Source organism: Balaenoptera musculus, chromosome 10 (genome assembly GCF_009873245.2).
Source record: "Balaenoptera musculus isolate JJ_BM4_2016_0621 chromosome 10, mBalMus1.pri.v3, whole genome shotgun sequence".
NCBI classification, from domain to species: Eukaryota; Metazoa; Chordata; class Mammalia; order Artiodactyla; family Balaenopteridae; genus Balaenoptera; species Balaenoptera musculus.
In genome coordinates this window covers 8,825,148-8,851,579 of record NC_045794.1, presented here as the reverse complement: position 1 = coordinate 8,851,579, position 26,432 = coordinate 8,825,148, and the positions used below count along the sequence as shown (strand labels likewise).

Sequence of the window (26,432 nt, the reverse complement as noted above, 5' to 3'; positions counted from 1 at the left end):
CTACATGTGGCTACTGAGTACTTGAGATGTGGCTAATATAACTGAATTTGTAGTCCTATTTAATTAAAAATAGTATTTTCCACCATTTTATTATGAAGAATATTATGAAGAATTTCAAACGTAGAAAACTTGAAAGAATTGTAAAATGAACACCCATATGCCAATCTAGATTCTATAATTAACATTTTTCATTTACTGTAATAATTCTATTATAAGTCATATCATGTTGATTTCTCACTTATGGGTGGAAAACTGGTATAATTGGTGCCAATAGACTTATTTTTATTTTTTTATAAATTTATTTATCTATTATTTTTGGCTGCGCTGGGTCTTTGTTGCTGCACGCAGGCTTTCTCTAGTTGCGGCGAGCGGGGGCTACTCTTCGTTGCGGTGCGAGGGCTTCTCATTGCGGTGGCTTCTTGTTGCGGAGCACGGGCTCTAGGTGCGTGGGCTTCAGTAGTTGTGGCTCGTGGGCTCTAGAGCGCAGGCTCAGTAGTTGTGGTGCACGGGATTAGTTGCTCCGCGGCATGTGAGATCTTCCTGGACCAGGGCTCGAACTCATGTCCCCTGCATTGGCAGGCGGATTCTTAACCACTGCACCACCAGGGAAGCCCTAAATTTACTTTTCAAGTGTTGATTTTGTGCCTCATCCCTTCATTTGCCCCTTCATGGGATGGAGTGTCACTACCCATCATCTAACACAGTCTTTTCTATATAGTAGGTGCTTTGTAAAAATTTTTTCAGCATTTTATTGTCTTTTATATTTACTGCCTTCAGATTATTTGTCTTTGTAACTTAGTCTGAGGTGTAAGAGATTCATTTCTGTCGCTATGGATACCTTTCATTACCATGCATTTTTCAAATGCACATACCACAGAGTTGTATGTTCGAACACAGTGGATAAGGATGTGTCTTTTGGATGTGGCCCAACTGTGATCCTAAGTTCTGTGTACAGTCTGAGTTCCTCAGTCAAAGCAACCAATACAGCACAGCAAAGAGGACGGGTGAAAAGCGGGATGATCCGCCAGGCTCTACTGTTCTATTTTATTTATATATATATATATATTTGTTTGTTTGTTTACAAAATATACTTTATTTTTTAAATTATAGATTTACAAAAAATTGAAAAGGTAGCACAAAGAATTCCCATATGCCCCCCACCCCGTTTCCCACATGTCCCTCTTTTACATGAATGTAATAAAAACTATGCATTATTATATTTCTCTTTTCCTATTGTGCCTACATGTGCCTATTCCTACTGTGCCCCAATAATTATTGTAGATAGAGAAATAGATATTTAATATTATAAATTGGGGAGTGGAAATCTGTAGTATTGCCCTAGTAACACCATCTTAACTTGGCTTGAGGTCAAGAAAGCCTTTGAGAGACATAACCCACGGAAAGCTGAAAGCTGACCAACCTCTGGTGGAATTTGACCTTCTGGGGAGGACTACCAGTCGGGTAAATGGTGGTATCTCTGCCATGAAACCAATGCTAAATCTGGAACTTTTTCTAAGGGTCAAGGATAGCGGGGCATGGTGGAAAGAGTTGCTTAATGCTGTCAAATGTTTAAACCTCTGGTCTTTGAAGTCAAGGGTTGGGCTAAATAATCTTTAATGTTTCCTCTTAGCCATAGTAACATATGAGGCAGAGATTTAAAAAAAAAAAGTGCTTTATATGAAAGAAAAACCAGGTTTTGTGCCTCTTCTTACTGTTAAAAGTACAGGTAGATATTTCATTGATATCAGGCTGAGTCTATTCATGTGGGCATTTAAAATATGAATATACATGAGATTATTTTATATATCCTATTGTTAGACTACTTTGTTTTCATTTGAAATGTGTGAAACCTGTGAACATGGATTGTGCTGTAAGTTCAATGACTGATCCATATGATTTTTTTTTTAAAACTATTTTTTTAGAGCAGTTTTAGGTTCACAGCAAAATTGAGAGGGAAGTACAGAGATTTCCTGTATATTCCCTGCCCCCCAACTCATGCATAGCTTCCCCCATTATCAACATCTCCCACCAGAGTGGTACATTTGTTACAACTGATGAACCTACATTATTAGGTTTCACTCTTGGCCGTGTACATTCTGTAGGTTTGGAAAAAATGTATAATGATGTATCCATTATTATGGTATCATAGAGTGTATTTTCACTACCCTAAAAATCCTCTGTCTATTCGTTTCTCTCTACCCCTAACCGCCAGCAACTTCTAATCTATTTACTGTCTCCATAGTTTTGCCTTTTCAATAAAGTCATATAGTTGGAATCATACAGTCTGTAGCCTTTTCAGACTGCCTTCTTTCACTCAGTAATACACATTTAAGATTCCTCCATGTCTTTTCATGGCTTGATAGCTCATTTCTTTTTAAGGCTGAATAATATTCCATTGTCTGGATGTACTACAGTTTGTTTATCCATTCACTTACTGAAGGACATCTTGGTTGCTTCCAAGTTTTGGCCATTCTAAATAAAGCTGCTATAAACATGTGTGTTCAGGTTTTTGTGTGGACCTTAAGTTTTTTGATTATTTTCATAATTGGTTTCCTAGCATTATATGGCAATGAGCTAGATTGAAAATCCAAAAAAATTAATAAAAATAACAAAGGTAAATGAATGATTTGAGGAGGAGCTTAGAGTCCAAATCATGTGATACAGTGGCAAGAACACTGAAGAACTGAAATTCTTCATTATGGCACTACTTCACAGAACTATTTTCCCTTTCAACCTGTGAATAGGCTTTATCCCTTAGTGGCACAGAGTCTGAATAGTTATCCAAAATCCTTTTTTTTGCCATTATTTTTTCATGCTTTCTTATTTCCTCAGGTGTTCCTCTCATTTAGTTAGAAGTTGGAGGAAGGATGCTTCCTGTTTGATTGACTGCTGGAGACCAGCTGGGACAATAGAGAAATTCTCTAGAGCATTAGAATAGCTTTTATGGTCAAGAGAAGGACAAATAAAGTAGCTAATTAGGGAAACAGGAAACCTCAAACAAGGTGTTCTTTTGAGTTTTTACTGTAAGAGCCAGGAAATTTCATATGGCTCAGTGGCATAAAGGTGAGGCATTAGGACAAATAGCCATGGAGGGGGGAACCTGGCCAGGTGAGGTTACTCCTCCCAATAAGAGGAGTAAAGACCATCTTTCCCTGGGAACTGGTGGTTATTCTCGAAGCCTTCACTTTAGGCTGCGACAGGAAGAACAGCCTGCTGCTGTGAAATGATAAGCCATTGAGGTTTGAAGGTGTGACTAGAAGCTGTGTGCTAAGCTTCTGGCTGACGAAGTTAATACCATCAGGAAGGGACGGGTAAAAGGTGTGGTTTCCTAAATGAAGAACGCCTTTAAGCAGCCAGGAAGTAAATGAATGCTTCATGTATTCATGTTGTGTATGTGTTATCTGTATTTTGCACAAAGGTGAATTCGGAAGACAATGTACAAGAACATTCAAAACATTCTTCAAATTATTCATCTTTCTGTTTTCTTAAGGAGTGGGTGTGATAGATGAAGTTTAGTGCTTCCATTTTGTGCTTTGACCAAACGACAATGCTAAGAGTTTCAGTTAGTCCTGTCTGAAGTTACTGCTGTTATCTTCTGATGCTGGTTTGTCTTCTCATTTAAGAAGAAATTTGCCTTTCCCAGAAATGAGAGCTTAGTAATAAAAAGAAACTAGAGCTTAGAGGGAGCAGCTACATAATTTGGCTTTCCCGTTATTAATCTCATGATGTCTCTCTACGAAACTATGAAAACTCTAGATTTTGTAGTCAGTTCTTACCTTTAACCACCTCGTTCATCAAGGGCACATGTAGGCCTCATATCTCTTCCATGTGCTACAGTTAGAATAACGAATGGGACCGATGTTCTCATGGTATGGAGTTTATACAGAGGAAACAGACGACTATGTAAGTGTAAAAATATGTTCTGCCCCTGTCTTAGCCTCCATCATGAGAGCTATCCACCCTCTTTCCAGCTATGAGCATGTAAAACAAAAGAGAAAAAAAGCTCAACATCACCAATATCTCCATGGGGCGTAAGATATAAAATAAACAGATCTGAGGTCATGGAATGCCTTTTTCTATAGAGGCAGTGGGATGCTGCCATGTTTCCCAGCTCCTAAATTGTGTTAATATGCACAGCCTCCACCCCCCCCCCCGGTCCCCCCGCCCACCCCCGCTTCCTTCTAAGCATCTGCACTCCTAGCTCAGTGTGTCAGCATTTCTGGATTGCAGTCCTGGCTCTTTCACTCTTTATAGACCCCTTGAAGAAAGAGAAAAAAATGAATATTTACTTATTTTTGAAGTCTAAGAAATCCTAGCTGCAGTGCTAATCTAATTGAATTCTTCCAGATACATAAAGTGAGTGACATTCTTATTGAACGTGTGAAGAAACAGGCTTGAAGATTTGGAGTGACGAGTTCAAATTTTTACAGCTAGAAAGGATTTGAATCTTGGACTTCAAATAATAGTATTTAACGTTTAATGAACGTTAGCATTAGGTCTGGTTAGCGCTTTATATACCCTACAAACTTGGGAAGCAAAAGCAATATTTTACTTTTGTCGAATCTGAGGTTTAAAGAAGTGAAGTGACTTGCCTCAAGTATTTCTGGTATTTCAAGCCAGATCTGCCCGGTTCCAGAATTCATGCTTGGTGGCAAGAGATTAGTTGAAAATCCAGGCTCTTCTGAATCCAAAACCCATCTGTGCTCTATGTATTCAATCAGGCCTGATTTTAAACATGGGTCAAGAATTAGCAATAATGTGTTCTTTGGTAAGTCAATTACCTTCTTAACATTAGCTTCTTCATTTGTAAGAGGGGGTGACAATAAATAGCTGTCAGCGTTGGGAGGTTTCAATATAGTTATACACACAGCAGTCCTCCAGCAAATGATGGCATCTCTCTCTGCCACCTTTTGACAACCATTACTATTTCTCCCACCCCTACTCCCTACGTTCTCTCAGCAGACTTCATTCATTCATTTCTGGCATTGGGATTGAGGGCTCGGGATCTTTCTGTTTTGAGATTGACAAAGTCAATCCAGGATGAGGGTAAAGAGAGAAGAAAATGCACAGCAGTCAGTGTTCCTGAAGTGTCCAGACTCCACTCATGAAACTTTGTGCGACTGAATTAAATTAGTCTCTGGAAGGTAATTCAGCTGACTGCCTGCCTGTGATGACAAGTGGCAGACTCAATGGTGATTCTGAGATTAAGAGTTGCATCGGAGGATGGGAGTGGGTCAGCTGACAGCCAGACAACAGGCAGCATAACCTAGGGGGGTCCTAGTGGTCAGAACATTCAGTAGACTGTGTTTGTAAAGTAGTTTGGAAGAGACGTGGGAGGTGAAGAATGGGGATGCCTTCCAAAGGGTGATGGTTAGTTGTGGCTGGAGGTTGGTAAGGGAAGAAAAGAATAAGCAAGGAATGTGGTTAGAACCTGGTGAAATAGGGCTGGGTTTGTCTCTGCATAATCAATTTCACCTATGTTTCCCACCTCACTCCTCTTCCCCCACAGGGTCTGGCTCATAGAAACAGACTTATAGAAATGAATTTCTTTTCACTGGAAGATTATAGGTCTTCATGTGAGGTAAGATTCGTGGATGAAACTCAAGTAGAAGAATAATTCACCAGTATCTCTTAAAAATATCAAATGTGAACACTTTCACACTAGTGTTGTATAAATAGGAACAACTTTTCTGGAGGGCATTTGGTAATACATATCAAAGTTCTTTAATGTATATATCCCTTGGCCCCATAATTTCTTGTTTAAAATTTTTTTCCTAAGGAAATATTTGAAAGTACAGGACAAATTTTTTTTATATTCACAAAAAATTGGAAACAACCTAAATGTCCAGCAGTATGGGATTGCCTAAATACATTATGGTATAATCTATATGGATAAAAGCTATACAATTGTTTTTAAAATAACATTTTAGATGAATATTTTTAAATGAAGAAACACTTAGAAAATAATAGATCAAAAGCATTGTGTGTGGAATGACACCAACTTTGATAGTAAACATACGGATAAAAAACTAGAAACATATACGCCAAAATTTTATAGTGGAATTATGGATGTTTTAAAATACTTTCTAAAATACATTTATCTGCATTAAACATCAATGGGAAAAGAAAAAATTTTTTTCAAATAGCAATCTATAAGAGAAGGTTTCTAAGAGACAGGTTATTTGTTTAGTCATAATATTTCTTGTGTAGATGTCTCTATATTTATGCATATACATTTTAATCAGTAGTTTTTACTAGTAGTTTCTTTTAAGTATGCTAGTTTTTGTTAAAGATCTTACTTCTTGTTTCCACCAAAGCTGTGTTCCTTTATTTTTTCAGTCCTCCAATGTAGATTTCGAATGCTATTCTGCAGAGTACCCAAGTGGTTGGTTGGCTGAAAAGGAGGAAGATATGGCTCATGACCAGTTTTCCTTTCTCGTCAACATCAGCTTTTATCATACAATTTCCTTTTATCACTTTGGTCAAGAGGAGGGGCAGAAAATTTTGAGTTGGAGTATCATTCAGAGACAGTTCATTTCTGCCTTCCATCTTTCAGCCACTCACGCACCCAAGGGATCTGGGGTTGGAAAGGCCAACTTCTCTCACCTAATTTTTGGGTCAGCTTTCTCTGCCTGCCTCGCTGCATGGCACAAATACAGGTAACATTTGCTTTTATTCCCTCAGATCTTTGTACCTGAATATCTCATTTGTCTGACTTATAAAGAAACGATTCTAGGGAAAAGAAGATTCTAGGAATGTTGCATTTTATTATAAATGACTTGGCATGAATATGGAATGGATAGGAAAGCATTCTTTATTGATTGGGTTAGAACTGCATTAACTCTAAAGGATGTGAAAACTAGTTCAGCATTCATGGAAGGTTTTTTTCTGTTTTTAAAATATGTTATGATTTTTGCTTTGTGTTATCAAAATAAAGCAGAGGGATTTAGGGGATTACTTTTTATTCGGGTCTCATGATTTACATATTATCTCATCAATCGTAGAGGGTTCTATAATAGAAAAGACTCATTTTCCTTAGGAAATTAGGGAAAATGTGAATAATCAAGTTCAGGAACTTTTAGAAATTAAAAAAATTTAAAGAATATAGTTACATGTGCCATATGTTTTCCATATTTCCTGTTTCTTGGATAGCACCTTTTCATAGTGATTAATATAAGAAGCAAGGTATATTTAAAATATCTACTATTTAATAATTTTTTATATTGATATCTACTAATAGATTGAACCCTTTATGGATATTAACTAAAGACTACCTACTGACAAATTTTATTTTCACATAGGCTTCTCTGGCAACTAGAAGATTATTTCTAAACTTTTAATATACACATAATCATTGGGGATTAAAAATACAGGTGTCTGGGATCTAACCTGAGAGATTTTTACTCAGCACATCTCCCACGAGACATTGGAATCTGAAATGTTAACCAATTTTCAGTGTTAACCCTCAGTAATTTTTTTGCAGCTGGTGTACGGGATACACGTTGGGGAACACTGTGGTAGAGTCATGTTATAGTTGAAAAGAACAATGCAATGTATTTATCTATTCGGGTCAAGAAATAATTATCTCAAACTGACATTGACTTACTATTCAAATCCTTGTAAGAACTTTTTACTACTGATATGTAGTCCTGAATACACACATATATGTATATATATATGTTTTAAGCCAAGATATTTATATTTTTTCAGAATCCCCCCAAAATAGAATTTTTGTTTTTTGAATTAATAGTTTTAAAAGTGTCTCAGTAATTTGGGATGGAATCACTTTGTCTAACATATGTGTATATGTACGTTGAACATTTTGAGCTGAACTGAATAGGACCCAGCCTATTTAATCTATTGGTAAATTTAAAAAAATTCTTTCCTTATTTTCTAATAATCATGGCTGTAGTTACTAGGAGTACAAATGACTTTAGCAAAAATACTGAAAGTTTTTCATTTCTTATATAAATCAGGCTCAGTCTACATGCTTTAGGCACTTGAAGGAGTTAATAAACACACGTCCACACACACACACAGACACACACACATCCATCTTAATCCTGGTGTGTTTCTATAGACTAACCTTTTAATTTTTCTTTGGATAGAAATCATTCTGTTACAAAGTTTTAATGCAAAATACATACCTCTTTTTACTTTAGAGATGAATGATCAAGAAGTGACTTATTCTGTCCTGAGATTTCTTCGGTCACCTTCGGAGTCACAAAACAGATTAAGGCCTGGTAGTACTCAAAGCCCTGGCAAGACTGACGGAAAAGGTAGATGTTTGAAGCGTCTAAATTCACCCATCTCTTATGAATTGTCAAACTTCTGACATTAGAAATAAAAAGTTCCTATCTATATTCTAGGTTCTTGGTAATATGAAACCATAATGGTCTTTAATATCTTTTTTGTTTTTAATTTTGTGAGAATGGAGAAATTAATTCTTTTAAATTTGAGAAGGTAATAGAATTTTTTAAAAAAATAAATTTATCTATTTTTGGCTATGTTGGGTCTTCGTTGCTGTGCGTAGGCTTTCTCTGGTTGCAGCGAGCGGGGGCTACTCTTTGTTGCCGTGCGAGGGCTTCTCATTGCGGTGGCTTCTCTTGTTGCGGAGCACGGGCTCTAGGCACGTGGGCTTCAGTAGTTGTGGCTCGCGGGCTCTAGAGTGCAGGCTCAGTAGTTGTGGCGCACGGGCTTAGTTGCTCCACAGCACGTGGGATCTTCCCAGACCAGGGTTCGAACCCGTGTCCCCTGCATTGGCAGGTGGATTCTTAACCACTGCGCCACCAGGGAAGTCCCAATAGCATGTTTTCATTCAAATTTGGTCAAGAGAAATTCATGAGGACTTTTTTTTTTTTTTTTGGTCGGACCAAAAGGCTTGCCGGATCTTAGTTCCCCGACCAGGGATGGAACCTGGGCCCCCAGCAGTGGAGGCGTGGAGTCCTAACCACTGGACTGCCAGGGAATTCCCTCATGAGGATTTTAAAAGTAAAAGACAGACTAGAGTCTCAAGATAACATTGCAGGGGCTTCCCGGGTGGTGCAGTGGTTGAGAATCTGCTTGCCAGTGCAGGGGACACAGGTTCGAGCCCTGGTCCGGGAGGATCCCACATGCCGTGGAGCAACTGGGCCTGTGTGCCACAAATGCTGGGCCTGCGCTCTGGAGCCTGTGAGCCACAACTCCTGAAGCCTGGCGCCTGGAGCCCGTGCTCTGCAAAGAGAGAGGCCACCGCAGTGAGAAGCCCACGCACCCCAAGGCGGAATGGTTCCCACTCGCTGCAACTGGAGAGAGCCTGCAGCCAAAATAAATAAATTAATTTTAAAAAAACCTTAAAAAAAAAAAAAAGAAAACATTGTAGATCCTAGAGAAATAAAAGTCTTACAGAATGTTGAAGAAATGAAAAATATGCGTTAGAAACAATGTTTTTATTTAGACAAAAGGTATTTCAGGTGTCTTAAATATTTACCAAAACTTAATGGCAATGAAGAAACAAAAATGTTCAAATCAAAAGGGGCATTCTAATTTTTCCGTTCTCTCTCTGTACCTTCAAATAGTGTCACAAACTCCAAATTGAGAATAATTTTTTACTGTTTTAATGTAGTGTCCATCAGAGATACAATTTTCAGATATAGAGGACCTTAAAAGTAGGAGGAAAAATGGAGCACTGCTAGAGAAAAAAACAAAATTGAAGAAAAAGAAGGAAAAGTCGATTTCTAGAAAGTTCTTCAGGGATAGGCCCCAGTCACATTTGCAGCTTCAGAATACCCACTATTGGCTACCAGTTTCTCAAGAATATTGACTGCTTTTTCCTTCCTCTTCATTATTGGTTGTGATCATAGCAAGAAGTATGCATGTCACTGTGGATTCTCACATGTGTATTGTGTTTATTGCCATCTGAGCTTTTGTAAGGAATGCATTTAAAAAATCTTACAAGACTGTTCTTGTGTGTAGGATTTCTAAAATGGGTGACTGTAAGTCAGAAATCTGAAACTTTAAAACTATAATTACTAGATTGCAAATTAAAACGGTTTGTACAATGTATTTTTGTAAAATTTTCAGAGACGATTGTTTCTATGTTTCTAATGGTGTTCAGGTTAAGATGAGTAGTGGGTCAGGCTGTATCCCTAATGATCATTTTCTTCCTTCTTTATTTAAAGACTCTTCAGTGCCCTGGTGTGGCATTGCAGTGACTCTTGGGACCCTCTGTTTACTTCTATTGGTGACAACCGCAGTGTTGGGGACAAAGAGTGAGTAATTGAAATACATCCTTCAAGTCTTAGTCATAGAAATAACCACTAACTGAGTAGGTATTAACCATGCTCCATCAATTATTCCATGGCTGTAATCAGGGAATGTTCCAGGTGGTTCTTTCTTAGTGATTTTTCCCCAGACATAACCACAGTGTCATTTTCATTTTATTTACCTATTCCAATATCTCTGAAGCTGTAATGAGCTGTCCCATTCTGTATGAGACATGGTAACATTCCTTCTGATACAGGACTTAGTACAGTAGACCCCTTTTCCACGGGAGATACTTTCTAAGACCCCCAGTGGATGCCTGAAATTGCAGATAGCACTGAACCCTGTATATACTATGTTTTTTCCTATTCATACATACCTATGATAAAGTTTAATTTATAATTTAGGCACAGTAAGAGAATATCTGAATTGCCAGCATCACTACTCTTGTGCTTTTGGACCATTATTAAGTGAAATAAGGGTTACTTGAGTACAAGCACCGCATACCTCGAGAGTCATCTGATAATGGCTACTAAGTGACTGACAAGGGCAGGATATGCTCGACAAAGGAATGATTCCCCTTCCTGGGGAGGACAAGAGGGATGGCACGAGATTTCATCACACTACTCAGAATGGCATGCAATTTAAAACTTATGAATTACTTATTTCTGGAATTTTCCATTTAACATTTTCAGATTGCGGTTGACAGGGTAACTAAAACCGTGGAAAGTGAAACCACAGATAAGGGCGAACTACTATTGTATTCCACCTTCTAAGTTTAGATCATTGTGAATCTCAGATACACATTCTTTGAGAAACAACTGTTCAAAAGAAATTATGACTTACTCTTAATTTTTTCTAAATATATAATAAAGAAATGATTTAGTAAAAAGAGTGATTCTATGCACGGATGTTAGATGATCTTGAGTTCAACCTTTTATCTTTTATTTGAGCTCCTTGACATCTTTAGGGAAAATTACCAATATGTTGCACTCAGACAAAATTACTTATTTGGATCTTCCTCACTTTTCTCCTATGGATATTCCATCTGCTCCAGTGATAATGGTGCTATTTCTTCATGTTGTTTAGTGCGGATTTTCGTACTCAGAAGATGTGTTGCTAAATGTTGACTGGTTTGTCCTGTGGTACCGATTTGTAAATGTTGTGCTAACTTAGAAACTGAACTGAATGGTTAGATGTTACCATCATAATTTTATTCAGAAATCGTGCTTTATTTATTCTACACTTAGGTGGCTTATAGTGAGAAATTTGATGTTTCAATTTATATGGTCAAGTTATTGAGGTGTTACTTTCTAAATGTAAAACTACTAATTAAAGGAATGAAATGGGTTGGTTGTCAAAGTGAGATTTTTTTTCTCCTGTCCTAAAGTTCAACATTTAAGCATTATGAGTACTTTAAAAATTGTGTCTATACTATTAATTTTAGTTTTTCAGTATATTCAAGAAAAACATCAACAGGAGGAAATTCTACGGAACCTCAGTCAGAAGTACCATGTTATGCAAAATGAGAGCTACTTAAAAGAACAACTTTTGATAAATAAGAATTTAGAATATGATATGCTAAAAACTAAAACCCTTCAGCAAGAAAAGGGACTGGACTTACCTCCTACAAAAAAGAAGGAATGTCATAAACAAGAGGAGATCTTTTCAAAGTTTTGGCGAAATATAGGTATGTATGGAGGAAATCTTGAATGAAAGATGGCACAATTTTCCATTACTTCTTCCCCTTCCAAAAGCTTTGAGGCTTAATACAGGCTTATGTTATATGCTAGGGATCCAGGTCTGCTAGATAACTTTTAATTTGTGCCTCTTAGGTGTAATATGGGTATTTGGGTTTGCTTATTTCAAACATGGGATTGAGACCCCAGGAGCCATGTTTGGATTAGTAGAGCCCTATATTTCCCAAAAGTCAATGGCAGTTCTTGCTTTCTTTCTGCTCCCAGAAGGTGAAATAGTATATTAGCACCCCTGAAAATTTGGATTGTTTTGGACCTGCAGGAAAATCAGGCTCTCCAGCTTTGTTGCTGACATGAAATATGGAGACTATCAGTAAAAATATACTTAGGCTAAAATGGGCACAAGGGCTTTCATTTGGATGCTGTTGTAAAGATAACTGTATGTGTGTGTGTTTCCATTCTGCACTGACTTCAGATATTTGGTCTATTTGTGATCAATATATACTCCCTCCAGTACATCAGCAAGATCTGCCGGAGTGTTGATGTTTGTACAACTCTGTGTGATGATACTATTAAAAACATCCAAGAGATAATAATATTAAATCTCATACAGTAAACTCTGTTATCATGCATAAGATGCAATGAATCACCCTGGTTAATCAACAACTACTAAATATGTATTTAGCGTTTACAAAGAGATTTTGCTTATTTGATATCATTTAGGTGTGGTAGTTACTAGAAATGTACTGTCTCTATTATTGAAGAATTAATAACATTTTATTTTTTAGTTTCTTTAGCTTTACTTTTCTCTACCTATAAAAAAATTGGTTATCATACTGCAGAAAGGTTCACATCTTGTTTTTTTCACTTCTGTGACCATTTTTCCATAGTCTTAAATACTCCTCACAAACATGTCTGTTAGTGGTTGTGTGTTATTGCATTATATTTGTAACAATTTAAATGCTTTCTTTTTTTTTTTTTTAATGTTTTTTATTTATTTATTTATTTTTATATTTTTTTATTTTTGGCTGTGTTGGGTCTTCGTTTCTGCATGAGGGCTTTCTCTAGTTGCGGCAAGCGGGGGCCACTCCTCATCGCGGTGCACGGGCCTCTTCACTATCGCGGCCTCTCTTGTTGCGGAGCACAGGCTCCAGACACACAGGCTCAGCAACTGTGGCTCACGGGCCCACTTGCTCCGCGGCATGTGGGATCCTCCCAGACCAGGGCTTGAACCCGTGTCCCCTGCATTAGCAGGCAGATTCTCAACCACTGCGCCACCAGGGAAGCCCTAAATGCTTTCTTTATTAGACTGTTAGACTGTTTTCAATTTTTCTCTTCTATAAATAATCATAAACAGGGACTTCCCTGGTGGTACAGTGGTTAACAATCCGCCTGCCAATGCAGAGGACATGGGTTCGAGCCCTGGTCCGGGAAGATCCCACATGCTGCAGAGCAACTAAGTCCGCATGCCGCAACTACTGAGCCTGTGCGCTAGAGCCCGCGAACCACAACTACTGAGCCTGCGTGCCACAACTACTGAAGCCTGTGCACCTAGAGCCTGAGCTCTGCAACAGGAGAAGCCACCACAATGAGAAGCCCACGCACCGCAATGAAGAGTAGCCCCCGCTTGCTGCAACTAGAGAAAACCCAAGTGCAGCAACGAAGGCCCAACACAGCCAAAAATAAATAAATTTATTTAAAAAAAATCATAAACATACTTTGAAGGATTAATAATATTTTAATTTGGTATATTATGTATGAGGAAAAGAAAAAATTCCGAAGAATAATTTTAATTTTATCTAGAAGGCATTACAGAATCCTAAAAATTTTTTAAATTTAATTTGATTATTTAAAAAATAGTTTTATTGAGGTATTATTAATATGCAAAAAGCTGCATATAATTAGTGTATACAATTTGATGAGTTGAGACATATGTATATATGAGTAAAACTATCCACAATTAGGGTAATAGATATATCCATCACCTCCAAAAGTTTTCTTATGTCCCTTTTTTCTTTGTGGTAAGAACACTTAGCGTGAGGTCTACCCTTTTAACAAGTTTTTAAGTGTACAATTCAGTACTGTTGACTATAAGCACTATGGTGTACAGCAGATCTCTAGAATTTATTCGTCTTGCATAACTGAGACTGTGTACCCATTGAACAACAACCCATTTCCCCTCCCCCAGCTACCGCTTTTCTACTTTCTATTTCTCTGAGTTTGACTACTTTTTATATCTCATATAAGTGGAATCATACAGTATTTGCCCTTTGTCATTGGCTTATTTCACTGAGCATAATTATCTTCAAGTTTCATCCATGCTGTTACCCATGGCAGGATTTCCTTCTTAAGGCTGAGTAATATTCCCTTGTAGGAATAGACCACATTTTCTTCATCCATCGATGGACATTTGTGTTGTTTCCATTTCTCGACTATTGTGAATAGTGCTGCGATGAATATGGGAATGCAGATGTCTCTTGGCATTCCCGACTTCTGGTGAACCTCACATTATCATTAGTGATAGCTGTTAAGATTTTTTAGTTATGGAGAGTTGATAAGTATCTTGCTCTACTTAACAAAATACCAGATGAAAAGACATTTAAAGTTTCACCTTGTATATTGTAGGCAAACTCAATGAAGGCCACTGGTGCTGTACAGGAGTAAACTGTTACTACTTTACCACTGAAAGTAAAGACTGGAAGGGATGTAAACAGACTTGCCAAAGTTACAGTTCATCTCTTCTGAAGATAGATGATAAAGAGGAACTGGTATCATGGACGGTTACACATACTTTTATTCTCTTGGCCTCTGCCTCTCACCCTTGGGCCCAAGATACTGAGGAAATGGGGGAGTTTAGAAAGAGGAACCTTCAGTTATTCTTTGTGTTATGTCTGTTGAGTGAACAAAAATTGTATAGTTAAGAGTCTCAAAAAAAAAAATAAGTTTTTCCTGGTGAAATATCTTTGGTCTTTCCTTTCGTTAAGCTAAGTACTTAAAAGTAAGAACCAAAGAACATGAAGACTGTAATACAGAAAGCCCTGTCTCCTGGAGGGGGTGGGAGTGGGAATTGCTTCTTGAACACTGAAATTGAAGGGCTAAGTATGACTTCATCAAAATCTGTAGTAAATATTCCCCTCTTGGTGAATGCTATTCTCAAACACCTTCCTGTTTTCCATAGAATCAAAGATAAAAAAATTTTTAAAAAAGTCTCCCAGGAGACCTTGCCTGCTAATAGGCATGTGATCTTGCTATTTACTAAGCATTCAATACATATTATCTATCATGATGAACATTGTTATTTCCAAAATGGAAACCCCCTTGAAGATGCAGTTGGGGTCTTTGCAGTCATCTCCTTTTCTTAGGACTCTGCAGGAGAACCCCTCACAGAGAAGTATGCCTTTCCTTTGATGAAGTACTTAACCCTTTGGTAAATTGCAGCCTGGAACCAGCAGTTATTTTTTCCTATAAGGCGGTAACTAAGAACCCAAAGGCAACATCGTCTAGTAGTTACTATTAGGAATTCAGGAGCCAAACTGCCTGGGACTGAATTCATTTCTGCCACTTACTTGCTGGGTGACCTTGGGCAAATTACTTAACCTCTCTGGGCCTCAATTTTCCCATTTGCAAAATGTAGATAATAATGAGGAACATAAAAGTGGTAACGATTTTACAAATTAGCTTCATGGTGATTTTCATTGCATCTGTAGGTAACATTTACTTGATTAATATTTGTATTTATTGTATCAAGATGTATATCTTTCAAAAAGAATTGTAAAAAAGAGAAAATACAGTGACAATAATATTGAAATTATCTTTTAGGGGCTTCCCTGGTGGCGCAGTGGTTGAGAATCCGCCTGCCAATGCAGGGGACACGGGTTCGAGCCCTGGTCTGGGAAGATCCCACATGCCGCGGAGCGACTAGGCCCGTGAGCCACAATTGCTGAGCCTGCGCGTCTGGAGCCTGTGCTCCGCAACAAGAGAGGCCAATAGTGAAAAGGCCCGCGCACCGCGATGAAGAGTGGCCCCCACTTGCCACAACTAGAGAAAGCCCTCACACAGAAACGAAGACCCAACACAGCCATAAATAAATAAAAATAAATAAAATTTAAAAAAAAAAACAAAAAACTAATTTGAAATTATCTTTTAAATTTATTACTAATAAAAACTGTCCATACACACAAAATGTGTTTTTACAGAGAAATATTTGCAACGATCTCTGAAATCTCTGCTTATCATTTAGACAAACAACACAAAATTTATATGCAAATCTAGTAGATGTTTTAAATTGTAACATAAAAGAATTTATGACGTCAAGTCATAAAATAATTTTTTATGTTTGTTGCAGTAAAACACAGTTAAATTTAAACCTATATTTAAAAATATATTCAGTCATTTAATCAGACATTATGTACTATGTCACTTTGATATATTACATTTTTGGACATAGTAAATATCTCCAAATACTGCCCTGTTTCCCTTTACCCCTTCCTACTACTGAACAACAGCAAGTCTTTCTCTTATGAAGCTGAAGGCTCTAATGCACACGTCCCCACAAACATTTGTTATTTTAATAAATGTGTTTAGAAGATTCCTTCTTTCACTTGGAATATGTAATGATTATTTTTCTTTACCTTTAAATTTTTTCTGGAGCATGATTTTGAATGGTTTCATAAAGTGTCATACATTATTTAACAACTCTCCTATTGTTAGATATTTAGATTTTAAATTTTTCCACATTTTAAATAATCTATGAGACTGGCAGCCATTTGTAACATAAATGAATAAGCTACTGGAAGAAAATTACTTTGGAAAATGAAAATACAGGGGTTGAGGGGAGAGAGGGTTTTTTTAGGAAGGAGGGATGAAGGATCATGTAGAAAGTAGCAGCCTACTGGTCGTAGAAACAGCTGGGTCTTTTACCTGTCCTTATTTTCATTCATCTAACAGATGGGAATTTAGTCCTATGATATGTATTGTTTCCTTTATAGATCTTCCTTCAATCCCAGACTTATCGAAGTTCCTACTGGATTGGTTTATCATTTAATGAAAGGGAAAGTAAGTGGAAATGGATTGACAATGGCATATCTTCTGGACTGTAAGTTTCCGGGATGCATTCAAATTCTAATATTGGTGTTGGGCTGGAAGGATTGTTTCTAAAATGAATCTTGCTTCACAGGGCTTAACTCATTTTCAAGTAGAGGTCATCAGTAAGAATAAGGAGAATGATTAAAGAAATGTTTCAGGAAGTACAGTTAAAAAGGACGAGAAATGTCATACAGAGTTATTAATAATAAAATTATGATGCTAAACACATGATCAAAAGTATGTGTTATGAGGTACGCAAAATAAAATCAAATCATAAAGTAAGGTGATATGATGTGATTGGACCATTCTGACTTAGCCATGGTGATCTCTCCCACAACCATGAATGAGTGTTTTGAGTATCGCCAAAATTCATTTGAAACTCCTTTAAATTAGTAGTTTATATTAATTATAAATATACATAAATGTAGGTCCAAACATACACACGTGCGTGCGTACCCACACACACACCTCACTATAGTCCTTCTGTTAAGTGCAGTATTTTGTAAACTCTTGGGTTTACATGTAGTTATAATCTGCCGTTGAACTGTTCAATGATTTTTTAAAAAATCTTAACTGTTACATTTTTTATTTCTAAGAATTCTCTTACACTTTCAAATCTTCTTGCTAGTTACTCATATATTCAAGCTGTCTTTTATTTCTTGAAAGATATTAATCACACTACTTTTATATTTGGTATCTGATAATTTTAATATTTGAAGTTTTGTGGGTCTAACCTATCACTTCTACTGACTTTTGTTCATGATGCCATTTTCTTTGTAGTGTTCAGTGATTTTTTTTTTTTGAGCTGCTGTGGAAATTATTTGAGGACTTAGATGAAGGTGGCTTCCTCAAGAAAGAATTTGCTTTTGTTGGATGCCTTGGAGCATTGTGAATCTAAGCCATTTTTAATTCTAAATTTGGACCCTGCCAGTAGTGTAGTTCTGGGCCGCAAACCTACAAGAGATGTCATGCAGGAAATAACCTTGATGTGACCGTAGCCTGTGAGTACACTTTCAGGCGAACACTTTCAGGGCTAAAATAAGATGCTCAAATTGCACAGTTAATTAAATCCATTTTAAACACGTAGCGCTATGCAAGGGGAAAGACACGGGATAGCTTATCATACTTGGATGGGATGGGATAGGTTGTCACATTTAGGCTGAGGGGCAAGTGGGTTAAAAGGATCACCTGGATCCTGAGTTATTCTCTCTTCATATGGCCTGGCTCTGTGGCATCACACTTCCCTGACGATGGTGTAAGGTTTCTAGGACCAGACTTGGGGGCTGAGTAAAGGGGGCTCAACAGACAGAAGGTTCTCGTGGCCAGCACACACATTTTCTCTATTGGGCGGATACAGGAGCATGTAAGCCTGGGTAGAGTTGCAGCTTTCCAATTAACCTGATGAGCAGCTACGGATTTTACTTGCGTTTCTTAGGCAGAGGGCCAGAATGAGTGTCACCAGTGGGTGGCTAACTTAAAACCTCATGAATGTTGAGTATCTATGTGCATCATGTATATTTTATGTACGATATTTTGTATCTATTTGATTCTTTCCTCCTTTTCTGTGTTGAGCACACATGGGCTCTACTTACTGTATCTACACCTAACATGTCACATAGGTTACTAGCTTACTTATCTGTACTTAACACATCTCCTACTTTCTGCCTATGCCTCACAAGCTACTTAGTTTCATTTATCTTCCTTAATTGTTTCTCTTTTTACCTATAGCAGATTCGAATATTCCTAAGTAATACAGCAAATGCAAATTACATGAGGGGTGGTTTGTGATTTTGGATTGTTAGGTGGGATTATTCTTTTTCTTTTCTACTTAAATCCAATGTTCAAGACAGTTCTAAGGTGGTTTATACTGAGATATATCCCTTTGGTCTCAACACTTTGTAGCTCATTTTCTGTATAGAATCCCCATCTGGGGTTGAATTCATTATTCAGCCTGCTACATCAATTAAGGGAAAAACTGGCTTCAGTGCCTCACTTACCCTTCTGGGTTTCCACCTTTACTTAACCCTCAGCCTGAGTGTGAATCTGCTTTTTGCCAGTTCATTAGCTTATTGAAGAGGTTTTAAAATTTGTTTTTATTCAGCATTTTAAAGTATTTTCAGTAGGAAGATAGTTCTCACCTAATCCACCACTTTGCTGAAATAGAGGTCCTGCTTTAGATGGTTTTCAGTGAATTTTCATGTTTTAGTTAATAACTGTTAGCGATAGGGTGGGGAAGGAAAAGAAATAAAACACATAAAAACATCAATTAAACAACTTCATCTCTGACTATATTCCAATTCTACTTTTTTCTCCTTAAAGTGTATGCACATGAGACCTTGTTATCTGTGTCACAGAAATTTAGTTCCTCTCCTTTTAAATCTCTCACTTTTATTGAAATAATTAACATAGGAAAGCAGGTTGCTGTATCATGATCCCAACATAGCAATATTGCTCTCTGATCAAAAATTCCCAGTGTGGAACAAAACAGGAGATTATGGGTGTGATCAAGAGTATGTTATTCTATTCAGTGGGCTAAGAGAAGTAGAAAATCTTTAGTGATAAAGTTATGTTTAATATTTCCATATTCCAGATCTTTAGGCAACAGACTTAAAAATATGATTTATGTTATTGTAACCTTCAGAATTAAACAGCTGGCCATGCATGTTTTCTGTTCTACAGTAATTTGGCAATAATGACTTCTTCTTCTGGGAGAGGAGAATGTGCATTTTTAACCTCAACAAGAATAGCAAATATTGATTGCTCTAACACCTATAACTGTATCTGTGAGAAGAGAATTGATTGCTTCAAATAGACACTAAGGAGAAAAGGTGAAATGGAATTTTTTCTTTTTCTGTTGTTGTTGGTTTCCTGTAGTAATTTTGTTTTTGACTGCAGGACTTTGTCCACTGTAGAAACAGAGATGAGATGGAGGACGAAGAAAATGCTCTTTTGGACTATGGTTAAAGACATCAGATGCCATCTGTCTTCTTGGGGAAGAGAGAATCATTTTGTCTTTGGAGAGCAGTTACCCCTCTCTTTAATGGCCTTGAGGAATTACTCTCTCTTTCCCTGAAACATCCACAGAATCAATTAAAGAGCTCTGATAAATAGCCTGGGTCTTTTCCTTATCAATAGGATAAATCATTTCAATAGACTCTGGCTTTGAGAGATCACAGTTAATAACCAAAAAGTAGTTATCTTCCCTCCCACCCCATCTAGATGCTTGACTCTCATTAAAAAAAAATAATTTTGCTATAATTTCAAACTTACTGAATAGTTGAAACAATAGTACAAGGAACCTTCATATAACCTTTACCCATAGTTACCATTTGTTTATATTTTACTCTGTGTGCCCTTTATAGTTTTTTTTTCTCTCTGTCTCTCTCGTTGCTGATTCATTTGATAATAAATTCAGGACATTACATCTATTTGTCTAAATATTTCACAAGAACAAGGACTTTGTCTTCTATAACCATAGTACAATTGTCAAAATCAGGAAATTTATCACTGATACAGTACTATGATTTCATCTATAGCCCATATTCGAATTTTCTCAACTGTAGCTCTAATGTCATTTATACCTGTTTTTCCTCTTTGTTCAGGATCATGGGATACATTTAGTTGGGAGGTCTCTTTAGTCTCCTTTAATCTGGGACAATTCTTCAGGATTTCTTTGTCTTTCTTGACCTTGACATTTTAAAAATCAACTCTATTGAGTTGTATTTTCATGCAATAAAATGCATTCATTTTAAGTCATGAGGTCAGTGGGTTTTAAACAAATATATACACCTCTCAAACACCATCAGATCAAGGCACAGAACATTTCCATCACCTCCAGAAGTTCCTTTCTCCCTCTCACCACCCACCTGGTCTCAGGCAACCAGTGATATGCTTTCTGTGACTATAATTTAATTTTGTCTGCTTTGTTACAGAATTTTTGTACATCATATATTCCTTTGTATCTGGCTTGGTTTTGCTCAGCAAGTTTTTGACATATTCCATGTTCTTTCATGTATCAGTAGTTCATTCTTTCAGTTACTGAGTAGTATTCCGTTGTATAGATATACCACAGTTTGTTCATCCATGTTTGGACATTTGACATGTTTCCAGTTTTTGGCTATTGTGAATAAACCTGCTATGAGCATTTATGTGCAAGCCTCTGTGTGAACGCATGTTTTCATTTCTTTTTTATTAAATACTTAGGAGTTTGATTGCTGAGTCCTATGGTAAGTGCATATTTCATAAGAAACTTCTAAATTGTTTTCCAATGTGGTTGTATCATTTTACTTTCTCATTAGCAAAATATGAGAGTTCCACATCCCTTGCATTGGCAGGCAGATTCTTAACCACTGCGCCACCAAGGAAGCCCAGGACACCAGTCATATTGTGTTAGGGCCCACTCTACTGACCTCATCTTAACTTGATTACATCTACAAAGACCCTATTTCCAAATAAGGTCACATTTATAGGTGCAGGAGTTAGGACTTAAACATATCTTTGTGGAGGACACAATTCAACCCATAACAATAATATTCCCTTATTATCTGTTTCCTGTTTGTAGGATCTGTAATGATGTCCTTTCTTTTCTGATACTGTTTGTATTTCTGATATTATTGAATCTGTGTTTTTCTTTCTTGACCAGTCTAGCTAGAGATTTATATCAACTTTATTAATCTCATTGATGAAATCAGCTTTTTGTTTCATTGAAGTTTTAAAAGTTTGCCCACTTTCCATCTTATTTATCTTTTATTTTTATCTTATTTCCTCTCTTCTACTTATTTTGAATTTAACTTCTTTTATTGTCCTGGCTTCTTAAACAAGGGCTTGTATATCCTTTTGTCAAACTTAGGTCTTTACCTGTGTTAGATCAAAGTTAAATCTAGAACATTTGTAAAGCTTTTAATATAAAGATTCAAGCATCTCCCATCAAAGGGCAACACACTGGACCTAGCTTACGTGCTTTTCCTGATCTCCCAGTCCCATCTATCTCACTCTCTTGGATGCTTGCCTAGCTTCCTAGCCAAAGCAGCCCCAGCAATGCTTGTTTTGTACCCATGGTTGTAAAAATAGGTTATCATTACGTGTACAACCACCAGATTGTGGCGTGGCCTCCATCATGTCTACAGTGGCAGGAGCCACAGCAGATCCAGTGCTCAGACCCCTCAGAAGCTGTGGCTTTCCAGAGGTTGCTTGAAGCCTTCAGCTAACACAATCCAGAAATGCAGGGATATAGAGGCCCTATATGGCAAATTTTCACCAGAAAAAGGAGATAGGAAAGAAGCTGCCAGTGAGTTGATAGCCATGTCCTTCAACCTGATGGACTGTTTGGAGATGCAGTGTTTGTGTAACGACCCCTCAGAGATGTTCCATTTGAATGAGTAAAAAATGATTTCTTGTGCACCTGTGGCCAGCCTGAAAATGTGCCGTCTTGTACTCCCTTTTCTTCTTTCCCTGACTCATCGTCTCCCTTTCCTTTTGCCTCTCCTTCTTGCTTCCTTTGGATTTTACCTCTTCCCGCCATTAGGTGTTGTGGCATTAGGTGTTGAGCCTTTTGCCTCAGGCTCTGTTTTCCAAGGAACTCTGGGCTAAGATGGTGCCATCTAATGAAAGGAAGGATTGTATCCATCCTCATATAAGGCAACTATCTGCTATACCAAGAGAGAGGGTCTCACCCTCTCCACAAAAGGAGAGACACAAAGCCTCATTAATCATGTCTACCTCAAATAGCAGGCTTCCAATTGATACACATTCTTCCCCATCAGCTCTAGATGCGGCCCCTCATAGTTTGGAAGACTGAATTACAATGATAAATTCCACCATCACTTCTTACATTGACACAAAGTGGCAGTGGAAAAGGAAGAAGAAAAAAGATATAATTGTTTCTCATATAGACATAACTATAAAAAATATAGCTATAAAAATACCTGTAAAAAATAGCTACCAATAGCCTCACCTCTGTAATAGGTCATGAAGCCATAGTTCATATTTATCACTTTCTACTTCTACCACTCATTTTTCTCATGAAGCTAATGCCTCAGCTAGTTGGGATCCCTTATCTAGTGTAATGACCCCTTCCAACTGTTTCTTTCTTACTTTACTTTACATACAAGTTTTATTTAATTAGACTGTCTTCCTTAGGTCCTCCTTTACCTTAGGATCTCTGGGCTATTGCACTTATTTAACTCCCCATTAATGAATCCTGCCATACTAGGCATATAAGGGAGCTAAGACTCAACTGCATTGAGGGACATCCCCCATTACAGATGTTCAGACTCTGCGTAACTCCTCTTGTGCTTCATGACCTATTAGAGAAATCAGGAACCTCATATTAGGGGGATGCATGAAGTTGTTACATAAAATTTAAATACGAATATAAAGATGGCAATGAACAATGAGGTTAGAATATGCCTCTCTGGGCCTGTTTGTGCTCAGATGTCGGCTCTTCCCTTGCTCAGCTTTATACGGAGGGAAGCTAATCCCTCCAAGCTGCATTTCCCAGTGTCTTTAACCAAACAAAGCCTGAGGCAAAACTTAAGTGATATCAATGCTTTGCAGGGCAGTGAAACTGAGGGAAAGGGGAAGTGAGGTGAAGGAGGATGGGAAATAAATACAAGATGATGCATAACTGAGATGGCCACTGCTCCAGGAAGAGACAAAACTGGTCACTGGACCATGGAGAATGTGGCTCTAAAGAAACACCGGAAGTGTAAACAGTCAAGGGAAGGGAGAAGAGAACAAAAAATGTATGTGCCAATTTCTTTCTATCTCTTGCTTCCCAATGGTTATAGTACATCCCAAGCAAAAAGCAAATAACTTGCACTCCTAGCGTGGACAGCTTCTCATATCCTGCTCTCATATCCTGTGGTTTGGTGCTTATGACTCTGGAAACAGTGTTCCAAGCTGGACACGTCAGTTGTAGACTTCAGACAGTAGAAACATGCAGTCTCACCTGTCCGTGATCATTACAGGGACCACTGTGTAAAAGCAAGTCGTTAAGAACTGAGAGGCATGTTAAGCTGAGGCTGAGAATCTGAGAAGGTGCACAAGATGTGTTCCGTACAACCGGACTGCCGGATTCTAGGCGGGTTTTGTCAATAAGAGATGCTGATAGGAAATTGGAGGATGGGAGGAAGGGAGAAGCCAGGGTAGTTTTAACCCCTCTCTACTTTAGGTTGTATCTCTAGCAACAGCTACGTTACTCCTATGTTCCTACCTCTCATTGGACAGATCTACATGGTTCTAGCTTCTGCCAGTGATCCTGACTCCAGGAAATCACCTCTTTCTTTTAACCCTAGTTTAGGGGGTAGTAGAAGCTTCCCGGTATTGCTAAACTCTGAGTTTCCTTATTGATTCTTAAGTGGTTTCTTGGCATCTTTGTCACCTTCTTAATCAGTTCCTTGAATAAAATTCCCTCTGTTTTAAAAACTCAGAGAGATTTGTTTTCCTTCCTGGACTCTGGGTGATACACATATACTTTCTCACTTTCTCATTATAACCATCCTGTGAGATAATACAGGCACACCTCGGAGACATTGCAGGCTTGGTTCCAGAACACTGCAGTCAAGTCAGAATTGCAACAGAGTGAATGTTGCCATAAAGTGAGCCACATACTTTTTTTGGTTTCCGGGGGCATATAAAAGTTATGTTTACACTCTGCTGTAGTCTATTAAGTGTGCGATAGTATTATGTCTTAAAAAACAATGTGCATACCTTAGTTAAAAATGCTTCATTGCTAAAAAATGCTAACCATCATATGAGCCTCCAGTGAGTTGTAATCTTTTTGCTGCTGGAGGGTCTTGCCTCGATATTTGACGACAGCTGCTGACTGATCAGGGTCATGGTTGCTGAAGGTTGGGGTGGCAGTGGCAGTTTCTTAAACTAAGACAGCAGTGAAGTGTGCCGCATCAATTGATTCTTCCTTTCAGGAATTAGTTCTCTGTAGCATGCAGTGCCGTTGGATAGCATTTTCCCCTCGGTAGAACTTCTTTCAAAGTTGGAGTCAATCTTCTCAAATCTTTCTGCTGCTTTATCAACTAAGTTTATGTAATATTCTAAATCCTTTGTTGTCATTTCGGTAATCGTCACCGCATCTTCACCAGGAGTAGATTCCATCTCAGGAAACCACTTTCTTTGCTCATCTCTAAGAAGCAACTCCTCATCCATTACAGTTTTATCATGAGATGGCAGCAATTCAGTCACATCTTCAGGCTCCACTTCTAATTCTAGTTCTCTTGCTGTTTCCACCACATCTGCCATTACTTCCTCCATTGAAGTCTTGAACCCCCTCAAAGTCATCCATGAGGCTTGAGATCAACTTTTTCCAAATTCCTATGTATGTTTTGATATTTTGACCTGTTCTCATGAATCACAAATGTTCTTAATGGCATTTAGAATGGTGAATCCTGTCCAGAAGATTTTCCCCTCTCTCCTTTCTTTTCCCCCTTCCTTCCTTTCACTGTCTACTCATCCAGGGTATTATTTTTTCCCCTCCATTTATCAATCAAAACTCTTTACTGCATAGGTACTTATTTTTGGCTTGCATGCTCTAGGTGAAGAGAGAAGCCAAGGTCCTTTAAAAAGTGTGAACATATGTAAGAATTCTGACAAGAACCGAAACTTTCAGAATGTCTCTAAAATGTCAAGATCTCCTATTCCACTGCTGAGAGTATTTTCAGTTGTTCTGGACATCAGATCTTTTCCTCCCGTTCAGGCTTTAGAAGGGAAAGTGAACCCCTCTCAACTCTGTTTCTGACCAAACTGTGCAACTTTCTGGTAAGGTCAAAGGTGTCATCAGCTTCTGTTTCTGGAGATTTTGTTAACATCCTTAATTCTCTCTGATGGGGATTGATATTTGAAATTCAAGAACACTAGAGTAAACTCAGAGTAATGAAACTTTAGGGAAGGGGAGTGAATCCCCTGAATTATAATATTTTCAATTAGAATTATATTGAATTAAAAGGAGGTCTTTTGAGTGAAAGAATTTCCATTCTGGTAATGAAATAATGCTGGGCCCTCCAAAGATTTTTTCTTTTCTTTTTTTTTTAAGAACTGAATAAAGTGAATTGTGAAGACTGAGAAAAGTAGAGAAGATATAAGTTTACCTTTCTTGGTTTTTTAGAAATAGTATTTTTTGTGAATGTTTTGTATCATCCTTTTAGTTAGCTTTTACTCTTGGTTATAAACTATAATAATTTAGATAGGGAATATTTTGTTTTCAGGAAGTATACAAACAAATGACTATATGAGATTTTTTTTCCTTATAAGTTGAACATTTTTTGAAGATAAACACTTTGTATTTAAGTTTAGAGACAAAGCCATTCAAGGAGATCAAATTGTTCTGTCATAGATACTTTTTTTTTTAACATCTTTATTGCAGTATAATTGCTTCACAATGGTGTGTTAGTTTCT

General features: G+C 37.6%; 1 protein-coding gene across 2 annotated transcripts; it reads left to right on the top strand.

Moving 5' to 3' along the window:
• The first annotated feature begins 4,238 nt into the window (after positions 1–4,238).
• Positions 4,239–21,164, top strand: LOC118902849 (killer cell lectin-like receptor 2). 2 transcript variants are annotated; one of them, XR_005021604.1, is made up of 9 exons: positions 4,239–5,581; positions 6,340–6,659; positions 8,163–8,279; positions 10,161–10,250; positions 11,690–11,932; positions 14,565–14,707; positions 16,928–17,034; positions 17,805–18,025; positions 19,704–19,791. XR_005021604.1 is itself a non-coding variant. In XM_036867529.1 (9 exons), exons 3-8 carry the CDS (start codon positions 8,165–8,167, stop codon positions 19,834–19,836), a joined length of 831 nt encoding a protein of 276 aa, XP_036723424.1. In that variant the 5' UTR covers positions 4,239–5,581; positions 6,340–6,659; positions 8,163–8,164; the 3' UTR covers positions 19,837–19,852; positions 19,937–21,164. The 2 variants fall into 2 exon arrangements, 1 of the variants encoding a protein (XP_036723424.1); XM_036867529.1 differs by lacking the exon at positions 17,805–18,025 and adding an exon at positions 19,937–21,164 and having other exon boundaries at positions 19,704–19,852.
• Positions 21,165–26,432: the final 5,268 nt, after the last annotated feature.

Excerpts from the sequence above, each read along its gene's own strand:
- LOC118902849 (XM_036867529.1), top strand. The coding sequence starts at position 8,165 with ATGAATGATCAAGAAGTGACTTATTCTGTCCTGAGATTTCTTCGGTCA. Across the intron at positions 14,708-16,927 it reads TAGATGATAAAGAGGAACTG|ATCTTCCTTCAATCCCAGAC; the intron begins GTATCATGGACG and ends TTTCCTTTATAG. Across the intron at positions 17,035-19,703 it reads AATGGCATATCTTCTGGACT|TAATTTGGCAATAATGACTT; the intron begins GTAAGTTTCCGG and ends TCTGTTCTACAG.